Source organism: Nyctibius grandis, chromosome 12, assembly GCF_013368605.1.
Source record: "Nyctibius grandis isolate bNycGra1 chromosome 12, bNycGra1.pri, whole genome shotgun sequence".
In the NCBI taxonomy this organism is placed as follows: Eukaryota; Metazoa; Chordata; class Aves; order Nyctibiiformes; family Nyctibiidae; genus Nyctibius; species Nyctibius grandis.
In genome coordinates this window covers 16,469,827-16,493,491 of record NC_090669.1, presented here as the reverse complement: position 1 = coordinate 16,493,491, position 23,665 = coordinate 16,469,827, and the positions used below count along the sequence as shown (strand labels likewise).

Below are 23,665 nucleotides of genomic sequence, written 5' to 3'. Positions count from 1 at the left end.
GTCTAATTGCTTTGCTCTATTTTAATTAACAATGTTCTTATTTTAATTAGTTACTTTTCCGGCATACATTAGCATTGAGAGAAACCACTAAGGATATGAATAATATGATGAAGAGTTTAAAGTTAAGCTTTTAAAAATGTTTTAACAATTTCACAAGTGTTTAATAATGAAAAATAAAGCTGTTCTTCATAAGTGTGGCTACTATTTCTCCAAGGATTTCATCCTAGCCAAAAAAAAAAAAAAAAGTCTTTTTTTCTTTTAACTTAAAAAGTCAACTGATATCAAATATAATTAACACAGGTGCCAAAAGAGCTAATGTAGGAATATGGAAGGTTTGATAGCATTTAGATATGCTAAAATGTTCAAGCTGGCCAAATCTTTTGAAATGTCCCAATGCGCCAGCCATTCTCTTAAGAACCAATCTCAACATTATTAGCAATTATCTTTGAAACTTGGGGAACTTTATCTTCTTCCCTAACAGAGGCTGGGAAAAGGCAAACAGTGCCCTGTGAAAGCACTGGAGAACTCATACAAATTGTTCCAGTTCCTTGGAATATATCGAACAAATAACCTTTACATAAGTACTTTAATTAACAAGGACATATTTGGCAACCGTTGGCTTTTTCCTATGTTGTTGACGAGTGTGTTTACATCCTCAGTGGGGCAGGTAAAACTGGCTTGGTGTATAGGGAGAACTGTAAATCCTCAAGTTTTGGATATAGCCCTGGCTCATGTTCCCATGTGCAACCTAAGAAGGGTTGGTCTGTATGAAACTACAGTAGTATGTTACACAGCTGGTTAGAAAGCCACACGCAGTAGTTAGCAGTTCATTGTCAAAGTAGCAATTACCAGCTGGGATTCTGCAGAGGCCTGTTCTGAGTGTGCTTACTCTAAGTTGTAAACGAAACAGAAAATATATTCATTAAACTTGAGGATAACAGCAAAATGGAAATGTCTGAAAAACACGGCAGTAGGTTGTTACAATTTGTTTTGGAAACGTCAGGATGTAATTCAATAAAGACAAATGCAAAATGCTACATTTGGTAGGAACAGTTGATTAACTGTTCAAATACCAAATGCAATAAATACAAAACAGGAACAATTAGCAGCGTTTTCAGAAAAGGATGAGGCAACTTTAGTGAAAGAAAGGGAATATGAGTCAGTATTATCATGCTGCTTCACAAACAGCAATCACAATGGGATATAAAAAGGAGCTGTGAGGTAATCCTGTCCTATCCAACCCAAATAAATGGTTACCTAGAAGACTGTGACCAGGTTTGATTATCACATATTTGATAGGGGGGAAAATGGAGGAAGGATGTTCACTGAAGATTCTGGAATGCAACAAAAATGACAAGAGATGTATAGAAAATGTGACTGACAAAAAAACCATGAGGGAGTCTGATCATTAAGTCTAATGATGCCTTCAGAAGACACAGCGATGTAGTTTTCAGGAGGGCAGAAAGTAACTAAGGAAACGAGCTATTCACCATTCTGCTGTGTACAGGACAAGAAGTAAGTGTTCCTTGCTACACCTAAAAACTTTGTAGAGCGTGGCTAAAAGACTACAATGGATTGTCCAGGGAAGCTTAACAAAAAATTAGATATTTATCAGACTATCACGTACCTGATTCCATCCCTATGTGCCAAGAGATGAGGCTAATTCTTGAGGCCTTTTCCAACCCAGTATTCTGATTGCCAATCTTGTAGTTCTTTAATGCCACAGCATAAAGAATATTTCAGGCAAAACACTCTAGTACAATACCTACCACTGAATGACCTCTGGGAAGAGAAAAACAGTACGTATTGCACAGTTGGAGCAGCGAGAGGAGACAAAGGGAAATTCAGTCCTCACAAGAAAATTTGCACTGATTTTAGCCTTGATTTGTTTTGGTACACCTCTGTCAGCTGAGCGTAACTGGCTCCAGCATCTTGCTCTTCTTCAGTAAAAGGTCATGCTGCAGTTACCAACCAAACACAAGCTGGTATTTCAGTGCCTAAATGCTACTGTCCTAGCACAGCAGCCGAAGAATGTTATGGATGCAATTATGAGAAGCTAAAAAATACCTCAGAAGTGGGTTTCCTAGAAAATCACAATTAGCTACTCAAGCCATACTTAGGCAACATTTATTTGTAAAAAGGATGTATTTTGCTAAAGTCACAGCCAACTTCAGGTATACTACAAAAGCTGCTTAAACTAAAAATCTGACTTCTGCTCAATTACAGCACAGTTCATAGGAACTGCCAGTAACTCCTGATCATACTTGCATCTGTTAGTGAACAGAGCGGGGAGCACAACGTGCAAACACCCAGAAGAACAACTGAGGTTTTTTTCTTCATCTTATTCAAGACTAGCACTAGGGCACGTGATTCTGAGAGGCACTGAATGCTTTCAACTCACACGTGTTACTCAGAGAAGATCAGCTGTTTAAGGACTGGTAACTTGTTTACTTGCAAACTACATCTTAAATCCAGCCTAAGTCAGTCAATTGTGCTTTTAAAACTTAACCATTTGGCAATACGATCACGACCACTATAAATAAGCTTCTAGTTCACCAGCAATGCAGAAACAAGGATTCAACACAAAGAACACCATGTATCTGACATTGCCAGGGTGACTGGTAAGGGTTCAACTATAGGTAAGCATTTCAGTCCTCATTGAATACTCAGCTCCACTTTTCTTTGCTTCAGATTACTCCCTCTAGGAGCTGAGTGAGTGATGCTAACAAGATGCTGAGGAACAAGTTCAGGACTGTTGCCTTTATAGTAAGTTTTCCATAGCCTACAGAATTTCCTTGTGAGAAATGTTAAATTGAGCAAGAGTAATAAAACTCATTAAACCTCCCTCTTCCTTCCACAAGCCCAACCAAAACAAAACAAGATTGTGAAAGCACTTGCCACCTTTTATATTTTTACTGTACGTTTCATAAGTGCTTAAAGATACCACACAAGACTGTATGCGTTATGTTGTCTGTATGTAGTACGCCACACAGTAAGAGACAGAGACCCCCAGAAGTTTTCATATTCTAATTCAAACAGACTAAAATTAGATAAAATAGTATGATCTCATTACACAGAAGGCAAACCACAGAAAGGGTCTTAGATCACACAAAACAAAGACAGAAACTGAAACAGATCTTCCAGAACTGTGTATTAAGGCCATCAAAAATACCATGAGATTATAAATTATATGAATCTAGTTAGGGCTTGTCAACTTAAAAATATTATTTAAAAATAAATTTTAGTAAGTTCCCAATTCAGAAGAAATTCAAGTGTGAAATTCAAACAAATAATAGGTACAAAGGGAATAAACAAAAACCTTTTTCCTCCTTCAACAGGAATTAATTGCCAGACCAGTTTGTCATAGACTACTCTTCTTTCTTTCATATAAGGATGCATATAAATTCACAAAGTTATTCTCAGAGGATGAAATTAAGTTGTCAAGATCATAATCAACTTCAAAGGTAGGTCTCTTTCCAAAAATTACAAGAGCAAGAAATACAGCAAAGTGTGCAGTAAGTCCCCAGATCTTGAATGACATTTTATGTTCATGGTCATCATACATAAAGCAGTGCATCCGACCTGAGTAACCAGATGAGGTTTTATAAGGCAAGGCCTTGTAATTTAAGGGCTTGACAAAGTACTCCAGTGGCACGACAAAAACATCGCTCACTTCATCTGGATTAAGAGTGGCCTGGAATGTATCCTCTATAAATCCTACAACTGGTGTTACCAAGTGATTCATCTAAAAGAAAAAAAAAACAACAAAAACCTCAAGTTTGTACCAAGTAAAAGAATGTTGTTTTAAAAACATTTCAGATGTTACAAAATGAGTACAAGAAACCTATGAAATATTCTTAACTGTAACACAATTTAGTCCCTCTAATCACAAGATACTTATATTTGATTTTAAATATATTTTAATCAATTTAAAATTTTTTTATATTTGTTAAACATTATTTTACTAATATTCTGTTCATCCTGTATAATCATGTAGCAGTTAAAAAGGTTTGTCAATCTGCTACAGAAATAATCCCATGCATGCTCTCTCACATGTCTTCCTTATTTACTTTGGTGAGTTCTGATTTTAATTCAAATTTTTCAAATCACCTATGCGTTATTATATCTCTGTATCTATTTTCCTAGGATATAGAAATTCTCCTAGGATATAGAAATATTTTCTTATAGATACGGAAATATGATAAAAGTATAGTTAGCTATAAAATATAGACACTTTTTGGAACTGCTCATTTATGGACATTTTTATTTTAAATATAATCCCTACTTCCACAGGGAGGCAAACTCTACTGAAATAGTAGCTTGCATAAAGAGGACACCAAAATTCTTTAAGATATGTTGCTAGTTCTATTTATTCATACCAACAAAGCATCACTGTTCAACAGAAAGCAGTAACAGCAAAACTCAACATTTGTGCTATTTGATGCAAGTCTGGAGAGACTCCATCCAAGTCAGAATCACCTGGAATGTACATATGGAGACAACAAAGTAGAATTCGACAGGTAAAAACTGTGGTCCAAAACCACATGATCTTTTATATTGACTGAGGCAATTTGCATCCTTTTTACATATAGCCTCTGAACTATGCAGCTTTAATGTTATCTGTACAGAAATTATAACTTAATAAGTTAAATAAAGCATTTTGCAACACAATTTTAAAACTAGTTCTTTTGTTTTTTAAGGAGGGCAAGATATTGCTAACGGTAAGTGGCTAACAGATACAAAAAGAAAGAGCAGGCATATTAATATAGAGAAACTGTAACCTGAGGAACAAAAATAAAGTCTTTTGAAACAGTAACCCCTCTGTACTATGGGAAAACTGATTCTATGTAACACTGAACACTGTTACTGAAATTGGCAGCCTGCTAATTTACAAACAGTGGCTTACACTCCAGAGACACCTCCAGAGGAGAAGTCTCCTTGCTAACAGAATCACAGTCCGTGTTAACATCCAGAGGCCCCTTTCTGCATGAATTAACACTGCTTTCAGCAGGATGTTGAACGAGAAAACTATTGAGGTTACACCAGGCTGCTGAGGGACTTGTCTGGATGAGTTCTGCGTATCTCCAAGGATGGAGATTACACAGCCTGTCAGGAAAATCTGTTCCAGTGTTTGGCTAACCTCATGGTAAAGAGTATTTTCCTTGCATCTCATAAAAATTTAATTTGGTACTGCTTGTGTCCATTGTCTCAAGAAAAGACTCGTATCATTTTCTCTATAACCACCCAGGAGGTACTTGAAGAGAGCAACTAGATCTCCTGCTAGCTTTGTCTTCTTCAGGCTGAGCAAACCCACTTCTCAGCCTCTCCTCCATAATTCACGTGCTCCAGCCCCCTTACTGTCTTCATGGCTCTCTGCTAAACTCCCACCAGTTTAGCACTGTCTTTCTGGTACTCCAGTGTGTCCGTAACTGGACATGGCACACCAAATGTGGTCTCCCAAATATCAAATACAGAGCAAGAATCTCCTCCCTTCGCTCCGCTGGCAGCACAGGCTGCATACTTTATGAAGGTTTGAAAAGGTCATTATCAACCTTACAAAAGAAAAGAACCAAAGCTTATTTTGTAACGATATGCTGACTTACTCAGTTTATTGCTTACTTTATCAATTCCAGGCACAAGCCTACAGATGACTTCCACCTTCTCTGGCTGAAGTCCCACTTCTTCTTTAGCTTCTCGGAGAGCAGTATCAATTTCATCCTTATCAATTGCTTCACTTTTACCTCCTGGAAAACACACTTCCCCTGGTGATCTTCTCAGCTAGAATTTAAAGGAGTACTACTGTTAAATATAACAAGTTTTACATTTCTTCTTGGATCCACACAGACACTTGTTCATATTGCAGAATCACTTTATGTTTGATTTCTCTTTCCAGTCAAAGAAGCTGGAAATGGTGGTTAAGAGGTTTCTGCACATCAGAAGAAATGTGCCTCACCAAGAACTACCCAGGAAAAAGTTGGGCCTATACCCAACTAATCCATAAACCCTCACAATCAGAAATACACATATAACCTGCACAGCATTGTGTAATTCATACTATCCGTTCTGCTTTAACACTTCAAAATTTATGTTTTTCATCTTCTTGCTTGCATAAGAGACTGACAGATGAATCTAGACAGACAACTTGAATAGTGAGATTAAAATACTCAAGATAAGAGCAAGAACTTCTAAAATACACATTTAAATAACTTACCTTTAAGTACATTATAGTAATAGCCTTGTGCATCAAAGATCAGTAAAAAGCCCATTTACAATCAGTTTATCAGCTAAGTAACTGCAATTATTAGGGCCTTAAAATTTCTAAGCAAGACCCCAAAAAACTTCCACTTTTCAGCAGCAGAAAAACAGACAAGTACATATTCTCTGAATACAGGCAGTTGATTGTGGTGGGGGTGATGGAAAACAAGATAGGTAAAAGAAAACAAAATGCTGGCAGAAGAGTTCTGGGGGGCTTAGGTTGTTGCCTTTCCTTTCGTATATGAAAAGAAGAGAAAAATACTATTAGACGCAGATTGAAAAGTCACATTAATAAAAGGTGCACTACATTGTCACTTTTCTTATTTAAGTCATAGTAAACAATCAAAATTTCCTTTTCTGATCTGGAAATCATCTTTTCTTGTCACATGTTTCTGGGTATCTGACATTTTTCTGGCATGTAAAAACTAGAATCATCGGTGTATAAAAACATCTGCTTGTAACCTTAGGCATGCTGCCTGGGCTGAAGTTTGAGGAGCAGCCCCTGGAACACGGGGTGAGGACGGGAGTTGTGCAGGGACCCGAGTGCGAACACAAGCGTGTCCCTGCGAGCGGCCTCGGCGGTGCCTCACTCGTGTCCCTGAGCTCGGCTCGGCGCACGCGGGGGCTGCCCTGCGGCAGGCCCCGGCCCGGTTCACCTACCTGCATCGACCTGACAGTGAGCAGCAAGTGCAGCTTCCCCTCCCTCACCATCAGCGGCAGGAGGACAGAGGCTTTGGGCAGCGGCAAGTGGGAGAATTTGTCTCCAACATCGAACTCCCTCAGGCGGAGCCTGGCTCTCTCGTGTATGCTCTCTCTAGAAGCAAACAGGAGCGCCGTGACACCCCGAGGCTCTACCCCGGCTCCCAGCACCCCGCAAGCAACGGGGGAGGCGTTTTTCCACAGAGCTGAACCTAAGGGGTGCCGGCAGCCGCAGCTCCTCGCCTGCTGACCCACGGCTCCCCGCCCCGCTCCGCCCCCGCCTGCTGCCGGCCGGACCGGCCAGGGCTCGGCGGCGGCTGCCCACGCCCGGCCGACGGGGGGCGCTGTAGACACCGCCTTCCCCTCCCGCGAGGCCCAGGCAGGTCTCCCCTCTCTGCTGCCTGCCCGCCTGCCTGCCGGGCTTTCCGCGCAGCCAGCGGAGACGGCGGGGACAGCGGGAGCTGCAGGCGCCGCTGCTGGCGGGGCAGCGCCCGCGGGCAGTGGAGGAAGGGCCGGGGACGACCGCTACCTTTCCAGCTCATCCTCCCGCGCCGCAGCCGCCATCTTTGGTACCCCCGACCCGAGAGCGGACTTTCCCCTTCCCCGTCACCTCCCCCTGTGACCGACGGCCAGTCCCTCCCATCAACACGCGAGATCGCCGCGCTCCGCCCCCTGCGGTCGGGCGGGCCACGCGCGGGGCTCTCACGGGGCGGCTGCGCGCGCCGGTGCCGGTCCCGCTCCCGGGTGGGCGGGAGGCGGGCGCTGAGGGGCGGGCTGGGCTCCTTCGCAGGGCCGGGGGGGCCCTTTTCGCAGGGCCGGTGACAGCTTCCCCGGGATACACTGACCCGGAGAAGGGCGGCGTTGGCTGCCAGCAGCCTTCGCTCCAGCTGGGAGAAACAGAAACCCGCGGAGCGGTTTGGCGTCGTGGCCCGCCCTCAGAGGGCCAAGGGCGGCGGCAGCGAGCGAGTGGCTCAGGGCTCTTCGCTGAGCCGTTCCCGTTGCTTTAGCTGAGGGGTCTGTGCATACAGGCACTAGTATTCCTCCTCTCACACGCTTTGCGGGGCGGATAACATGACAGAGGACAGCCTCCAGCTCTCAGGGGGCTGTGGAAAGCACCATCGCACACCTGCCAAAGCCTGGTCGCGTATAGCTCGGACCGCTTAAAAGCTAAAGGACATCAACAGGCCCTCTTGAAAACTGACGCCTACCTCAGTACTCTTAACTCACAAGAGGAAAAAAAAGGTATCAGAGCTTATTTTAATCATTAAGCGAAGGTAGGAAACAGGTGTCAGAGACAGCCTCAAGCTTGGTGCCGTTTCTGGGCACTAAAATTTAACTTCCAATTCTCATTAGAGACACACAACTAGCAGAAGTAATTTCCTTTTATAATGGTTTATCATCCAGACTTAACAGCTAGTAATCGGCATTACCTGCATTTCAAGTAACACCACAGTGGTACAATCAACATGTGATCCCTTCCCTCAAAAAAACGAGACACAACAGCCCAAATTACATGGAATGTGTAAGAACTAATCTCAGTGTAGTTAGCTTCATGTTTACTTTCTTTTTTCATTGCATTAAGCTAAAGAACCAAGTATTTTCCATGTGGTATGCACTTCGTACAGTTGACTTAACCTCAAGTCCTTAAGTGCCTATTCAGCCTATTTGTTACATAAAGTACATGTGTATACATTTACACACACAAGCTCAAGTAAAAATAACTGCGGTTTATGTACAGTCACACAATGTGTTACTTTGTATTGTAAATTACATACACATGTGCATGTCCTGGCTATGTCCCCTGTGATTCCAGCAGAATATAATATCTATTTTATGGCCAATGTTCTGTTCAGGTTTCACTGAAACTTGAACTGAACTCATTCACCTTTAAGCTGTTTTACATAATCATTATAGGTAAAGTACATAGAATAATATCTTCAGAAAATGTAGTGAAGAGCACGATTAGTAGATTACTTATTACTCATCCACACAGCTGTACATGCCACTGAACTGTTGTTCCAGAAGACTGATGCTATCAGATCCTATATTTCTCTTTGGCTTTCTCTTTCAGAATGCAGATGTGCTAAAAAAAAAAAAAAAAAAAAAAAAAAAAGTAGTACAGCTTTAGTCAATCTTTACCTTCAAATAAAATGCAAGAATGATTTTCGGTTGTATTCCTAGTGTTGTAAGGAAAACACACCAGAACAGTAATCTTTGTGAGTTTGGTTGCAAGTTTACTACTTGCAGTGAAATTGAGATGTTAACATTGCTTTCAAGCTCACCTGTAATTTATAGATTTGTATATTCTGAAAAGACCAAGTTTGTTCAATTATTGTATCCTTCTTCATATTGCTTTGCAATAGCGTAGATCTATTATGTGTCTTTAACAGAACTGGTTTGTCTTATTAAAAAGACTTTCAAGGAAATCTTTTCCACTTAACCGGATTTAAGAAAGTGCTTTTGAAAACTAAGGAAGGAAAAAAAAGATGAGCTCTTTCTATCAGATATGCTCTTTCCAAGCTTACTACTCAGTGCAGCCTAAGGAGACTATAATGGAACGAAGGAAAAAAGATTTTGATGGACATGTTAGTGTAGGAAAAACCTTCACACACAGTCATCAACTTGTCTAGAAAAGAGCAACATAGGATTTCACCAAGACAGACAAACGTGATATCAAAGCCAAATTACAAGTTACTTTCTTTTCAGATGGGGCCAGCAGGTTGTATGCTGCCAGCCATCCTGGAGGATTCTGAATACTGTACAGCACGGCTGGGCCATGAGACTTGTGAAGCAGATTCATGAAAAGGTAAGGCATAAACAAGTTCTTATGCATTTACATTGAATTATCAGCTTGGCACATTAATAATGTTTTTGCTCTTATAGTGGAAGTTTCTAGTCAGATTTGAAGTTTTGTTAATTGTTGAGAAGCTCCCAGTACAAGCTAATATTCATGCTGGTTACCTGTGGTAACAGTCATATATGTAACAGTTGAGGCACACAAGTGTGTACTTACGTTTAGATCTCTGAAGTATTCATTGTAATCAAGAGCATATCCAACCACAAATTTATCTGGAATTTCAAAGCCTATATCTGTAACAAAATAAAATTCTTTTTATACTTGGGTGGTGTAAATAGCTTTTAAGTACACAACATGTATTCAACACATACTTCAGCTATTTAAGAGTAATACCTAACAAATACATCATCTTGCTTCCAAGGTCCTTAGCATGCTTCTTTAAGAATCAGAGCCATAAATTGATGAGAGAGGTTAGAATCTATACCATCTCCATCAGTTAGTAATATAATTAAAATGTTAAGAGAATGTATTTCAAGAACAAAATAATCATTTAAAACCTACTTATGAGGTGGTCCTGGGAGAGGGAGACAAGGAGTGAGATTTTACTTGTGTAAAAGTGGATGCACTGCAACTCAGTAGGGATTTTAATTTTGAAAAGAAGGCAAGTTTAATGCAGAGTCAAAAGAAATGCCTTTTAGGGTCAAAGCAAAACAATACAAAGTTAAGGTTTGATTCTGTTTCGGGTATCTGGTAACAAATAGCCAAACCTTCACTGAGGCCAATCAGGGAAAAAGAAAGAAAGTGGTTTCAGCATGGGATAGCTGGTCGTAAGTTTACAAGGTTTCATGTATTTTCTCCCTATTTCTCTTGGCCTTCCTGAAACTTATATGCCAGTTTTCAGACTTATTGTGTGAAGTGAAATTATGATATTGTATTTTGGACAACAAGAAAAATGCAAGACTTACAGTCTGGTCTGTAACCGGGACCTCGATGTGTCCTCTTAATGAGCAGGCTGCAAGGCAGAGCAGAGAGGGTTATGTTTTTTAAAATATGTCTTGTTCTTAGCTGTATACTTCACTTCTCCCACCCCTCCCCATAAGCTTCTACAATCATGCAGTTAAATTAAATCAATGAGATTGTTGTAACAGAAAGAAATAGTGTTCAGCCTCATAATTGAGGAAGAGGCAAAGTCTCTATCTAGGTTAATTCTGAAAGTCCAAATGACTCTATTGTTTTACGTTTAGTTCTCTTCAATTCTGTATCCCAAATCGTTGTTTTTTTCATGTATCAGCAAACTAGAATAGCACAGCCAGGTAAGCAAGTTCAAGTGGCATGTAAAGATTTTAGCAGGGAGGGAAGGAGAAGAGGACAAGCTGTGCAGTGTCACTACAATTTCTTCCACAAAGTCATATCCATTCTTGCTTTTCCTGTGCACTTCTGAAGAAACTGAGAACCTCCTGGACAGTCACATAAAACGAGAAACGTTTTTTCAAAGCATCCTGATTACTTGACAGAGACAGGGATATTCCCAAAAAATTACTTTTAGAGATCTTCTAGAAGCAGATCTAGAATACCACTTGAAGTTATCTTGCAAGTGCTGACAAACTCTTAGATTCTGAAAACCTGTATGACTGAGGATATTAAGAAAAATTCTGCGTGTTGTCATTCTAGTATTGAGGCAACTGACAAAGTGTTAAGAAACCTATGGAAAGAACGGAATTTCCTTCAAACATAAGGAGGTAGGAAACAGGGAATCCGTCAGACTTTATAGACGACATGAACAGAGCCAGGAAACCTTTTTCATTCATTTTAACAATGAAGGTGGTAGTGCATATTTAAGTTTCCCAGTTTAATAAATACTTAATTTTTCACCAGCTGGATAAGGATTGCTTCCTGCTTTTCCCCCAGACTTCAAACCAAACATAAACAAACACACACCCACCAGCGTACACTGACTATTCACCTAAATGATTTTGCTATCTCTTCTCGGTACAATACGTTAGTAAGTGGCCATATCATTATACCTTACAACTTTTAGCATCTTTGGTTTGTTATCTTTAAGTTTTGAAAGTAACGCTTTCATTGTTCTGCCAGTCTCAATAATGTCCTGAAAGAGATAAAAAAAAAATTCTCCTCCGAGTCTGAAAGAAAAACCAGACTGTTGGTGGATTAATTTAAAGCATAAAAACCAGTCAGCAATGCTGACAGCACAGTAACATAAGTAATTGTTTTTTAATATGCAATAGGTACTAACTTGCAAAATGGGGAGAAAAAAGTCTGTATCATTTCCTCACACCTCCCCCCCAAATCTTTACTTACCTCTACTACTAACACATTCTGAAAAAGATCATGTAGGGAGAGAAAGAAAAGAAAATATTTACATGACAACATTCAGTGAATTATCCAGCCAGGAGAAGTTCACCCTACAAACTTCAGTTACAAGTAAGTTGCAATTGATTTTCAAAGAAGCTTGTCACTTAACTACTTACATTATTTAGTGCTTTCTGAAGAGTCTTTCTCTAAGTATTTATGGAAGCATAAAATATTGTGAGCAAGCCACCCATGCCAGGTTTTGTATGTTGTTCTATGTATAGCACTAGCATTCTAAAACCATACTACATGAGTCAGTTTAAGATGGTTCATTTCTGTGGGCTAAAAAGTGGAATAGGATCTTTAGAAGTATTCAGTACTGATCGCATTAAGTTTCCACGGAGATCAGTGGGAATTACTCACTGTTTCAAAGAATGGCATTTTAAACCACTGTTAAGTGGCTGTAAATATGTAGTTTAAAAATCTTAATTAAGATGGACTTCTGGAAGGTACACAAGAACTGTTCTTTCTCCTTAAAAGCTGAAGATGCTAGTTCATACCTTCCCATTTAGTGTAGACAGTTCCTCTCCAACAATACTGATTTTTTCTGTAGGTGAATCATTCTAGAAGGATAAATAAGAGAGGGAAGTCACATAAGACATGCTCAAAAGTATTATCTTGTATGTGTATGAATGGTGTGTTGCTCTTGCTTTTTGCCTGTCAAATGGCACTTGCAACTTTACACAGCACTCCTTCAGTAAAACAGATTTTAAGCAGCTGAGAGCAAAAGGAGAAAGTGAAGATGTTTGCATGGAACAAGAGTACATCCGTCTTCATGGATAGACATCATTGCTTTTAGCTATTTTGTTACTGCAGATTTATTTTAGAATTCCAGGAAACAATTATAGGATATTGTAAACTGTTGTATTTGGCATGGGGTAAATTTTGTAAGTGCACAGAGCTCTGGCCTTCAGAGAGGGGAGAAGATAAAACAGAAAAAAATAGCATAAGTCATTGCTTTACAGTAGTTGGCTCAGACCAGCTACGATTGGTTCAGGGAAAAGACATCGGTTCCCCAACACACAGATTATGAAAACAAGTCTCTCCAATATTATCTGTAGGAATAAATAAATTTTAAAAAAAATTCAGAGAGAGACAATAGCCAGTCTCTGATACTAAACTCTTCTCCATAATCCCTTCCACCAAAGGATGCGATGGTAAAGACAGAGCAGAACCTGTATGGAAGCTTTGGGCTGGAGAGGAGGACGTTGGAGACCTGACCCTGGCTCTGTCATGTTAAGTGTTCTGCTATATGTTCGTTCCAGTGAATATATAATATTGATCTGATCATTGAGGCAGATCAGTAAATCAGTCGCTTTTCAGTATGTAATAAATTAAGTTGCTTTGAACACAATATATGTATGAACCCAATTTTTGTGGAGTTTTCATGTAAACGACTAGTATTAAGAATGTCAATCTATGAGGAGAGTCAATTTTCCAAGGAAAAGAAAGTTGCTTACACAGTAGCTTTTTATTCTAACAAAATCCACAGTAATAGGCACAGATTTATCACCATTTTGATTTAGTGCTTTTATATGGTCCAGCAAATCAGCAAAGAATTTATAGCCTCCTTTAAGGACACAGAGTGCAACAATGTGATGGCTTCCCATATCTTGCATGATATCTCTAGCCAAACGTTCTGTCCTGGAAGGAAAAAAACAAATCCTTTGAAGTGTTTTGCATATCATACTTGTTTGTCCATATATTAAGCAATGTCCAAGTTAAAAGTTCTGATCTTGCTGTTAAATTTTATAACCAGTAAATTGTGACTACATTAAGACATAGAAAAGTTACATATTTGCCGTTCACAAGATGATGCCTGCACCACTTGGCATACTGTTGATTTAATACATATATCTAAAAAATTTAGAATAGGAAAACTTAAAGATATTTGAGATAACATCGAAACTTGACTGGGGTTGTAGAGGAATGCTCTCCATAAAACTCCTCTTGTATTAAACTCCAGAACACAAGTGTTAGAGCTGCAGCGTTTCTGTGTTTGTTACGGGCCATGCAGGGCAGGGCCTCGAGTCTTTTCACTTGGAGAGAAATGGATCATTGGCTTCACTGTTGCTACTCTTTGTTGATTACCCTCATACCTGTCCAGAATGAGTCCATGAGGAATGAAGACTCTTTCTAAATCTTCTTCATAATGCTTAGGAATGCAAAATAGATTTTTGTTATAGCCACTTTCTTCATCTCTTATCTGCAAGTGAAAGGGAAATAGCTCTAAGAGTAAAGACAGAGCCACACAGGAAAAAACCTTCCAGTCTCTGATAAATGGAGAGAAAGACTCCTCTCTGCACCCCCACCCCTCACCCCCCCCAATAATGTGTCAAACTAAAAATAAATCTGGGAGTTTTTGAACCTTCTGATAGAACAATTTGCAATCTGTCTGATAATTCAGGAGCTAGTATGCTTGTCTGAGATGTGAATGGATGATAGATAACTACTTCGCCCTACTCATTATAAGAGAAATTCTCAATCATCATCAACTCATAAAGGACAACAAACCCCCCTGCCCCCCTTTGTATTCTCCATTTCCCCTTCTGCAGAGCACAGTAGCTTGCTCGTGTGGTAGACAAGCAAAAAAAAATTAAGGCAAGTAGATTGGGATTACAGCTTGATCTCCAGTCAGCAGGTGACTTTAGGATGCTACACGATCTTGACCATCATTTTCCATTGTGTAAAAGAGAAAACTCTGTCTCCTAAGTGTGAATTCACAACTGAACTTTTGACAGAGGTAAGCACATACCAACCAGCAGCTGTCTCAGAGGACAGGGTAGATGATGTACCCCAAAGGAAAAGCTTTGCGATGGTAGTGGGAAGAGGAGAAGCTGCCAAGGGTGCCCATAGGTGGGAACCAGAGACCTGCCGAGCTGCAGTTCAGCTTGTTGTGCCGTTTGTCTTGCTAGCAGATTGCTCCTCAGCATGGTTGGGGAGAGGCCATAGCTACTTCCCACAGATCAGGGCCTTAACCCTTTTGCCATCAGGCTTTAGAATTACAGGTTTTTTCAACATACTGGCTCCAGGCTGTTGCACCCTGAGGTGTCTGGATGTCTAGAAGTTACATATTCTCCCTTTGGGCCTCTCCTCTGACTAGGCTTTTGACCCCAAACAGATCTGTGTCTTTGGAGTCTACCACACTTCAAGATCATAATGGATACTTTGGTCTTTGTTCATTTATGAAGTGGAGGTACAAAAGCAGGCAAGAAAAAAAAATGAATATAAGGGCTAATGTGTAAGTATTAGAAATAAGTTAAGAAAAAACTCAAATTAGTGAGGTTTTGTCACATCTAATATTGCCTTGTTAATAACAGAACTAATTGAAAGAAAAATTCAGAGCTGGCTCAAAGCTTACCTAGTGCAAAATAGGTTACCTACACACCAGTTGCATTCAAGAAAACTCAATACAGTATAATTCAAAATGTAAGAGTGCTGCATTGTGCAGATTTCTTTGATGGAGCATATGTTCCTAATAGCATATAGTCTCTTTATTGAGCAACAAATTAGATAACTACTTCAGCAGAAGGCAAAGTTTTAAAGGAGTGGTTTTACTCAGTATTCTTGCTGAGACATAAATCTTTTTCCCCTCAGACTTAGCATGTGTAACACCCCTGTACCAACTGAGAAACATCCTTTGGTTTTACTAAACAGGCTTCAAAACCAAGGGTTTGGGAGCTTGCTAATGGAGAGCACAGGGCTATGAACTAGGCAATAGCATAAAGCATTGCTAACAAACAAGTTAACACCTGCAAACTGTTCAGACAGATGAATTGTTTTTAATTCTCCTTTTTTTTGGCATGGGAGAGAAGAGTGCTTAGGAAGAAAGGAAAAATGGACTGTAGGGAACAGGAGTAGGTTACTACTTGCAAAACTCACAGCAGCCACAAAAAATGAGATAATCAATTACTACAGTTTATTTTACATGGGCCACAAATAGCCCACTTCATTCAAAGATAAAACTAGAGAGACAGGTGTTAACAAGAATTTCAAAGAACAGGTTATCGTCGTACAAGGCAATGCATATAGAATCTCATCCTGGCTGAACTAACCATATTCTGCAAGTACTCAAAATTGATAGGCCTTGATGTTCCCAGTCAGACTGACAGAACAGCCTTGCAGCTGAGCACTGTTTAGAGTGTCAGCAGTACTATTTTGCCTGGTTTAGTTACTATTTTCTTCATGGCTGAAGTCAACAAAGTGAAAGCTTAGGTGAAGGATTGTTTTCAAATTAAGTTTGTTCATGCTTTATTAATCTTGGAAGAAGTACTGGCAATTACACGGATATCAGCTGTAGATGAGGCTAGACAGTAGCATCTATGAGCAGACTTTAATGCCGTGCAGAACTGCTTATTGTTGTTTGAGTGTTATATTAACCCAGCTGGCCAGTTTGAAATGGGCTAATTTCTGTCTGTGTGAGGTTGCTGGTGGTGACAGACAGAATACACATACAGGATATGGGAGTCTGTCAACAAGAAGCAGTGATGATAGGACATAATTAGAAGCATTGGTCAAAGTTAAAGGACAGTCTTTATTTGAGACTACTGGAACATATAAACATCATTTTCATTTGGAGTACAGAAAAAGCACCTTTAAGGGTAGTCACTGATATGATAAACGGTTTAAAAAGTGCTGTAGGGTAGGTTGTTTGTTTTGTTGTCTTTGGTTTTGTTTTTTTTTTTTCCAGGATCCCCATCTGTATTGCATTCTGCATAACTGCAACTTAAATGCAATGACTGTGCTACCACAACTGAAGCACTTTTTCTTTTGCCCAATCATGATTCTCATTGCCATATTTAATGGCCTTCAGCCTTACAATTTGCTTTTGCAATTACAATTTGGGCTTTCATCTGCACAGTGAGTTACAGTTCAGCCTTGTTGCCAATGAGTTTAGCTTCCTGCTGCATTTGATGAGAGGCATCACAACTGGTTTAGCTCAAGTGAGGGATGAGCTTTGTCCGTGTTAATGTAACTGTTGAATAAGGCTAATCTTGAAGCATACAGGTTTGCTTAATGATTACTGCTTATAGCTCCTCCAGTAGTGTAGTTTAGTACCTTTTATTTCGTTAACAAATATGCTCATTCAGACTAATTCATGCAAACAATGTTTGCTACATTAATATCATGTTTGTTCCTATGTGTGAAGCTTTAAGGTCTGATGAAAGGTTCATGAGCAGAACATTAAGGATTGCATCAGTTTGAGCACCACATCACCATAGCAACATGCTGCATATACCTTATAGGCTCATAAAGCATTTGTAAAAGCATTAGCACATGATAAATAATACAGCAGTATCCCATCCAAGCAATCTACTAAACTATCACAAAAAGTCATTAAATTTTTAAATCACAAGCTTATAACTTGAAGAATTAGTTGTTTAATTTAGATTCAGTCTCATCTGTTCATTTACTGATGTAGGTTTCTGAGTTTAAGGGGGAAAAGACAACAAAAGGAACTACAGCAATTAAGTACAATAAAAAGATTAATAAATAAGTATAGTTTCATCAACACAGAACAAAATAATAATAATATAGGTATATTAAAGTCAAATAAATAACGTCATAATTTTTTAAAAATATCCGTCTATTAAGATGCCTCTGTTCTGAAAGCCAGTTTTTTCCTGAGTAAATATAAGAAACAAGGCCTTTCATTAGTCAGTATTTCTAATGTTCTAGTATTTTTGCTGAAGCTGACCTCTCCCCCACACCCAAAGCTCCCTTCAGTCAAATAACCAAATATAAGTGCATTGTGCTTTCTTACCTGCAGTCCATGAGCCATAATCTTTCTTTGAACTGTGCTGTCGGAGAATGAGCCGATATAATTACTGCAGTTTGTCTTGCTCTGTTTTCATCTTGCAGTCAGATCATGACCTGCTTCTGAAAGGCCAAAACCGCCATCATTCCTACAGTATTACTTCCTTCTACTAATGCACTGACGTCACAATCCCAGGTTCTTAATCAGATTAACCAGAAATAAAATAGGCATTAGCCCTGCTGCAACCAGTCAGAGTAAAGATATGGGGAATGAGGGAGATGTGAAAAGGAAGCACATGAATCAAATTAGTGGGAAGGACTAGGTAGGGTAGTGGGGTTTTTTATTGCAAACACAAATCAGGTATTGGGTAATTCAGTGGTATATGTGTAGAAGGTAATTTTATACACCAGTTTCTTACACAATATTTGCACATCCATTGTTGTGATTAGGTCCACATCCTTTTAAAATTCTTGCACAAACTTGCTGTCAAAAATCAGTATTTGAATAATAAAGCCGTATTTTTAAAGATGACTTGAAGCAGAGGTCTGCAGCTGTTGAGACATGGTGAACCCTGTCTGACATTCTTCCAGGTCATCCTTTCATAAAATGAGGGGTGATAGTTCCAGTAACATGCTCCACATAATTTAAAATTAAATCATGTTGACATTCACTGTAATCTGATTATTTTAGTGTACCAAACTGCACTATTATCTGGGATTAACATGAAAGTCTTAGATTTCTAAAAATTAATCCTACTAACAAAATGAGCTAAAGCCAGCTTGCATGCAACATGTTACAGAATGTTCTTACCAGATTGAATACATTTTATTGATTCAACTAGTTTAGTGTTTTCTTGCGGAGAGGGTGCGTTAATGAAAGATTTTTCTCATTTCGTTGTAATCTTACAGATGCTCTTCAGATCGTGGCTGATAACACTTGGGATAATGTGGAAATGCTCTTTCAAGTGAATTGATGGGCATATCTACAACTTTCAGTGATACATTAAATAGTACTGCTATTTGGGAGCTATTAATGCCTTGAGGCTACTTGGCCCCTATTTTGTGCAGTTAGCAATACCTTCCTTCTATGAATTTGCTATCATATCCCCTACCTTACATATATGAGCTCCCTATCTTGTGAAAAGCCTTGCTTTACTAATTCCTAGCGTAAGGCACACCTTTCTAGTTGGTAGTAACTTGTGTTCAAAAACCTGGAGAATTTCCTCAACAAAATCCTCCTTTGAAAGGAAACATTAACAAAAACCATACATGTAAACAGTGATGGGTGTTGTTTGCGCAGAGATACTCTCCTTTCCCTGTTAGGTGCCAAAATGAAGGTGAACAGCAGCATGGTTGAGGAACTCATGCAAACATACATTGCCTTTATAAATGATTGTGGAGAAAGTGAGAGAAAGAAAAGGGAGGGACTCCCAGACTAGTGTGTATGTTTCTCCTCTCCTGAGATTTTCAGCCCAGTGTAATTTAGCTGTCCTGAAAGGATGTTGGTGCTCTAGAGAGAGAGACCTGAGAGCATGAAGCCATGATAGAATACTATGTGCTGCAATATTGCTCATACCGATAGCCCATGTATCACACCTACACCTTTATACGACTGGTTCTAGGATTTAAATAATTTATTTTCTAATTATTTACAGGAAAAAAGATATGTATAGATTTCACATTTGTTTGTTGATTCTCTTGTAGTTTTGCACATTTAGACAGAATTTAGTGTAGTTTTGATAAAATCAACAGTGTGGGTGAGACTATTTGTTTTAAACCTCATTTGAATGAAGGGGCTAATTATTGGCACTATCTCAGTTTACAATTTCCAGCAGTCTAACTGAGCACAGTTACTCAAATTACAGTGAAGAAATAAATATTGCGTGCATATCTAATATGGTTTGTAGCACCCAACTTATCTCTGCCCTTTTTTTAAATGCTCTGTTCTTCTCTACATTATGTCATTTTTAGCGTGCTTAATCTCTGTATAGGGAAACCGTGACTGCAGATCACATGTACTAGGCAGCCTTCTCTCTGAACAGGCCACCTTAAAATATTCTCCAGTGTAATATGTATGCTTTGGTTCTGTCTGTTAGAAGACCACCTCTGTTATGTAAATTACTTTTATAAATCCCTGAAGTCATTACTTGAGACAAGTCTGATTCCACATTACTCACATTTTTATAAATTATACACTGGACCTTGCAAATCTTTGTGTCTCCTTTAGGCACCATACTGTTTGATCTGATTTCAGCGGGGTCCAGTTCTGAAGTCCTGTTTCATTCTGTTTCAGAAAAGGATTGCAGAAAATCCCTCCCACTGACTTTGTTCCTGAGTTTTTACTGCAGTATTGTCTGAGCTACAAATGAGCAGTGACTTTTTGACTAGAGTCCATGTTTAGAAAGAGCAGAAGAATTTCATTCATAAGGGGTGCAGGCATATATATATACATGTATTATATAGTTACATTAATATTAAATTTTCTTAACAAGTACTGGTTTCTCTTGAGGGAAACTGACAACAAAAGACTGTTGTGACATTGCTTTGTGATGTGGACATCTGTTCAGCTGGAGTGAGATTCTTCTAATTGAACTGGGAAAATAGGTGTATTCTACTAAAATCCCCATAGATGGAAAATGTCAGACATGTGGCCTCCAAATTTTGTGAAAAGGTTCATGAGAAATAGTCAGGTCAACAGCTCTTGTGGGGAAAAAAAGTAGATTTTGGAACTCTGGGAGACTTGGAATAGAAAAGTTTAGTCTTGGGAAAAATATACACTTCCATTAAACTTTACGCTGGTTCAAGTCTCTGCTTACTCTATCTGAAATTCCAAAAACTACTTCCCAGATCATATTTGTTTGAATGAATTTAGGATTCCCAGTAAATTCCATAGAACCATAATAGCAACCACATACCACTATCAATCACCTGGCAAGTACTTGAAAATCCAATAAATGTGTTAGTGGTCTTAATTACTAGTGGGCTGAGATTTGCATTATGAAAGTTACTGCTACAATGATGTTTTACTGTCACATTCTGAAGAAAGAAAAATTCACAGGTGAAAGGTTCATGCTAAGACAGCCCTTTGTCATTGCTGAATAATGAAAATAGAATGTAGCCAGTTGGCATCCTGAGATGGTTTCTCAGTTGTAAATTATGTGATCATACTCCCATAGGAAAGAACAAAAAAGTTGAAGTGTGTATGCATTTGTTCCATGTAGGAGCCCCAAGTGCATCTTTTTAAAGTTAAATGTTTTGAGGAAACCAGTGCGCCGAGCAAGTTGGGTATCAATCTCTTGCCCTCCTCTAAGTAACAGGATACTGAAAGAGCCAGGAAGTGTAGCCCATACAAACAGACTGGAGATAAATTAGACCAGCGGCCAGTCAATACAGAACAACACTGCTGTTGTCCTTGTATCTCTTCCCTGAACTACTGAATCAATAATTAGTTTTTTCAGGACATAATTTTGCTGTTTACGTACCTGTTTACATACCTGAGTTTGTTAAACAGGTTTACATTGTATTACATTTTGAAGTAACTGGTCTTGATACTGCTGCAATCATTTTAAAGGTCCTCAAGAAACATTGTATAGGCGCTAATTATGTCCTGTCAGGCATTTCCTTTGAATAATTTTAAATCAGAAAGCAAATACATGATTTTGGATGTATTGTACAACTGTTCCATTAAATTACTAAAACCTTACAAATAGAACATCAGAGAAAGTGTCCACTAGAGGGAAGCCTTTACCATGGAAGACAGTACTTGCCAAAGGGGAAGAAAAACCTACATTTTATGAAGCAAACTTTCTAGACTAAGAAACTCTGTGTTCAATTAGTAAGTATACAGATATCTCACCGAAATACAAATACAATCAGGTAATTTAAAACAGGCATCTTAAATATTTAGACCAGTTCTGAACTTGTATAATTGTGGGTTACAGGAAAACTGCTCTGATTTGCACCACTGAAGACCTGACCCATGGGCTCCATGTTCCAAGTGGCTGATAAAGCCTTAAATTAAAACTGAGCACTTGTGTTCAGGGACTGATGTGTTATTAGGAAACCTGATTAATACAGTTTGAAATGGCTCGACTTCAGTAATTTGGAGCCCATCCTAGGTCTGGTTTTTTTTGTTTGGCACCTTTAAGTCTTAGATAAGACCAGCTGCTTAATTGGTTTGCTAAAAAGCTGTTTGGAAAAACCACACTGCACATCCTGTGGTAAACAGTGCATGTTTACAATTAGAAATTAGAATCAATTTCACGATTTTAAGTCTTTATCATATTTACTCCTGTAGATTATGTAGCTCTTTTACATAGAAAAATTCATGAGTATGAACCTTCATACTTTCCTTGGCTATTTTCTCTCTAGTCTGAATATGAGATTCTTATTATTTTGCTGAAACAGAAAAGTGATCTAAGTCTTGACCAATATTGGATACTTATAAATGTTGTGCTTGAAAAGGTGTTCTGCTTTTTCAGCTCCTCTAATACCCCCAACATCTAGCAAACAGACTGATTGATGGCAGAATTTGAAGGAAACACCCCTGTAAAAGGTGACTCAAACTGAAGTTTGAATAATTCTTGAAAATACTCTGATACCAATTCTTAAATAGATGAGTGACAAGTTCTGCAGACTCAAGCATTCTGATTGCCTGCCTGGAGGAAAAGTACAATATTTATTAACAGTCTTTCTGTCCATAACATAAATGGTGGAGTGACTGTGAGAAGGAAACCTTTATATACCTTTTGCTACATTTGTTTTGTAGATAGGAAAAATGTTGCAGTCTCCTGGACTGTCTATATTAGAAAGTCATTTTGAGAGAGGGTCTGGTTAGGACTGGGGCAATAGAGCAGAGAGAGAAGGAATCAGGACCTCTGGATTTTATTCACAGCTCTGACACACAGTTTATTTGCTATACGACCATGGCCAATTTATTTTCCTGACTGCTCCTGTTGTACCTCTGACCTTCCTATGTGCCTGCTTTTCCCCTGTTGCTTGCTGTAATCAGCTGACCTTAGTTTTCTGAGACTTCTCTCCTGTGGGCTACACAGGTCATTGTTATTTTTGGGAAGGTGCCATTTAAGAAACACCGTTGCTGTCATTAGCTAGTGGTCAAATTAATGATTTGAAAAAAGATTGTGGTCTATTTGCTTGAATGTTAAAATACAGTTGTTACAGTTTAATATGTCAGTGAACAAACACGAGTTGCTCCATAACTGCCATAGTGTCCAGTGTGTCTGATCGAGTTCCCCCCACCCCCCACCAGCTGGATGAATTGTTTTACCTAGGGAGCAATGGGTGGTCCAGGAAGCGGTCTGCTCTGCTCTTGGGGAGCTGGACTCATCTTCACTACAGAGATGTTTAATAAAAATATTTGTTGAACAATGGCTTTATCTGAGTGTGTGATCACAGCTGTTTTATTTTAGCAATGTAACAGCAATAACAATTAAATCCATATTCCTCCTTGGATATTTATTTTCCTGAATTCATTCTTAGTGCGGTGAAAGAATTTGGTGTGGATTGCCCAGTTAAAGTAGAACTGCATGTGGTGGATTTCAGATTACTTGTATTATCTTTATATGATTTTTCTATTACTTGAGACCTGAAAACATAGTATAAAAATACATACTGCAGAGAGGTCACATTTTAAAATATTCTAAAATTCTTCCCTCTATTTTTTTCTGATCACCATTTTTAATTGTTAACAGTGTTCTGTTCTGCAAAACCATGTTTGACTATTAGAAAAGCTAAGTGCCATCTTCCCGTAACAGCATGTAAGAAAAA

General features: G+C 39.0%; 2 protein-coding genes across 2 annotated transcripts; both read right to left on the bottom strand.

Moving 5' to 3' along the window:
• Positions 1-3,012: 3,012 nt before the first annotated feature.
• On the bottom strand, positions 3,013-7,567 carry NUDT7 (nudix hydrolase 7). The gene is made up of 4 exons (XM_068411508.1): positions 7,484-7,567; positions 6,916-7,069; positions 5,620-5,778; positions 3,013-3,745 (listed from the first exon to the last, which is right to left on the bottom strand). Exons 1-4 carry the CDS (start codon positions 7,516-7,518, stop codon positions 3,362-3,364), a joined length of 732 nt encoding a protein of 243 aa, XP_068267609.1. The 5' UTR covers positions 7,519-7,567; the 3' UTR covers positions 3,013-3,361.
• A 1,422-nt stretch (positions 7,568-8,989) lies between these two features.
• On the bottom strand, positions 8,990-17,903 carry LOC137669301 (hypoxanthine-guanine phosphoribosyltransferase-like). The gene is made up of 9 exons (XM_068411327.1): positions 17,886-17,903; positions 14,221-14,327; positions 13,582-13,765; positions 12,622-12,684; positions 12,071-12,088; positions 11,776-11,858; positions 10,717-10,763; positions 9,968-10,044; positions 8,990-9,037 (listed from the first exon to the last, which is right to left on the bottom strand). Exons 1-9 carry the CDS (start codon positions 17,901-17,903, stop codon positions 8,990-8,992), a joined length of 645 nt encoding a protein of 214 aa, XP_068267428.1.
• Between the last annotated feature and the right edge of the window lie 5,762 nt (positions 17,904-23,665).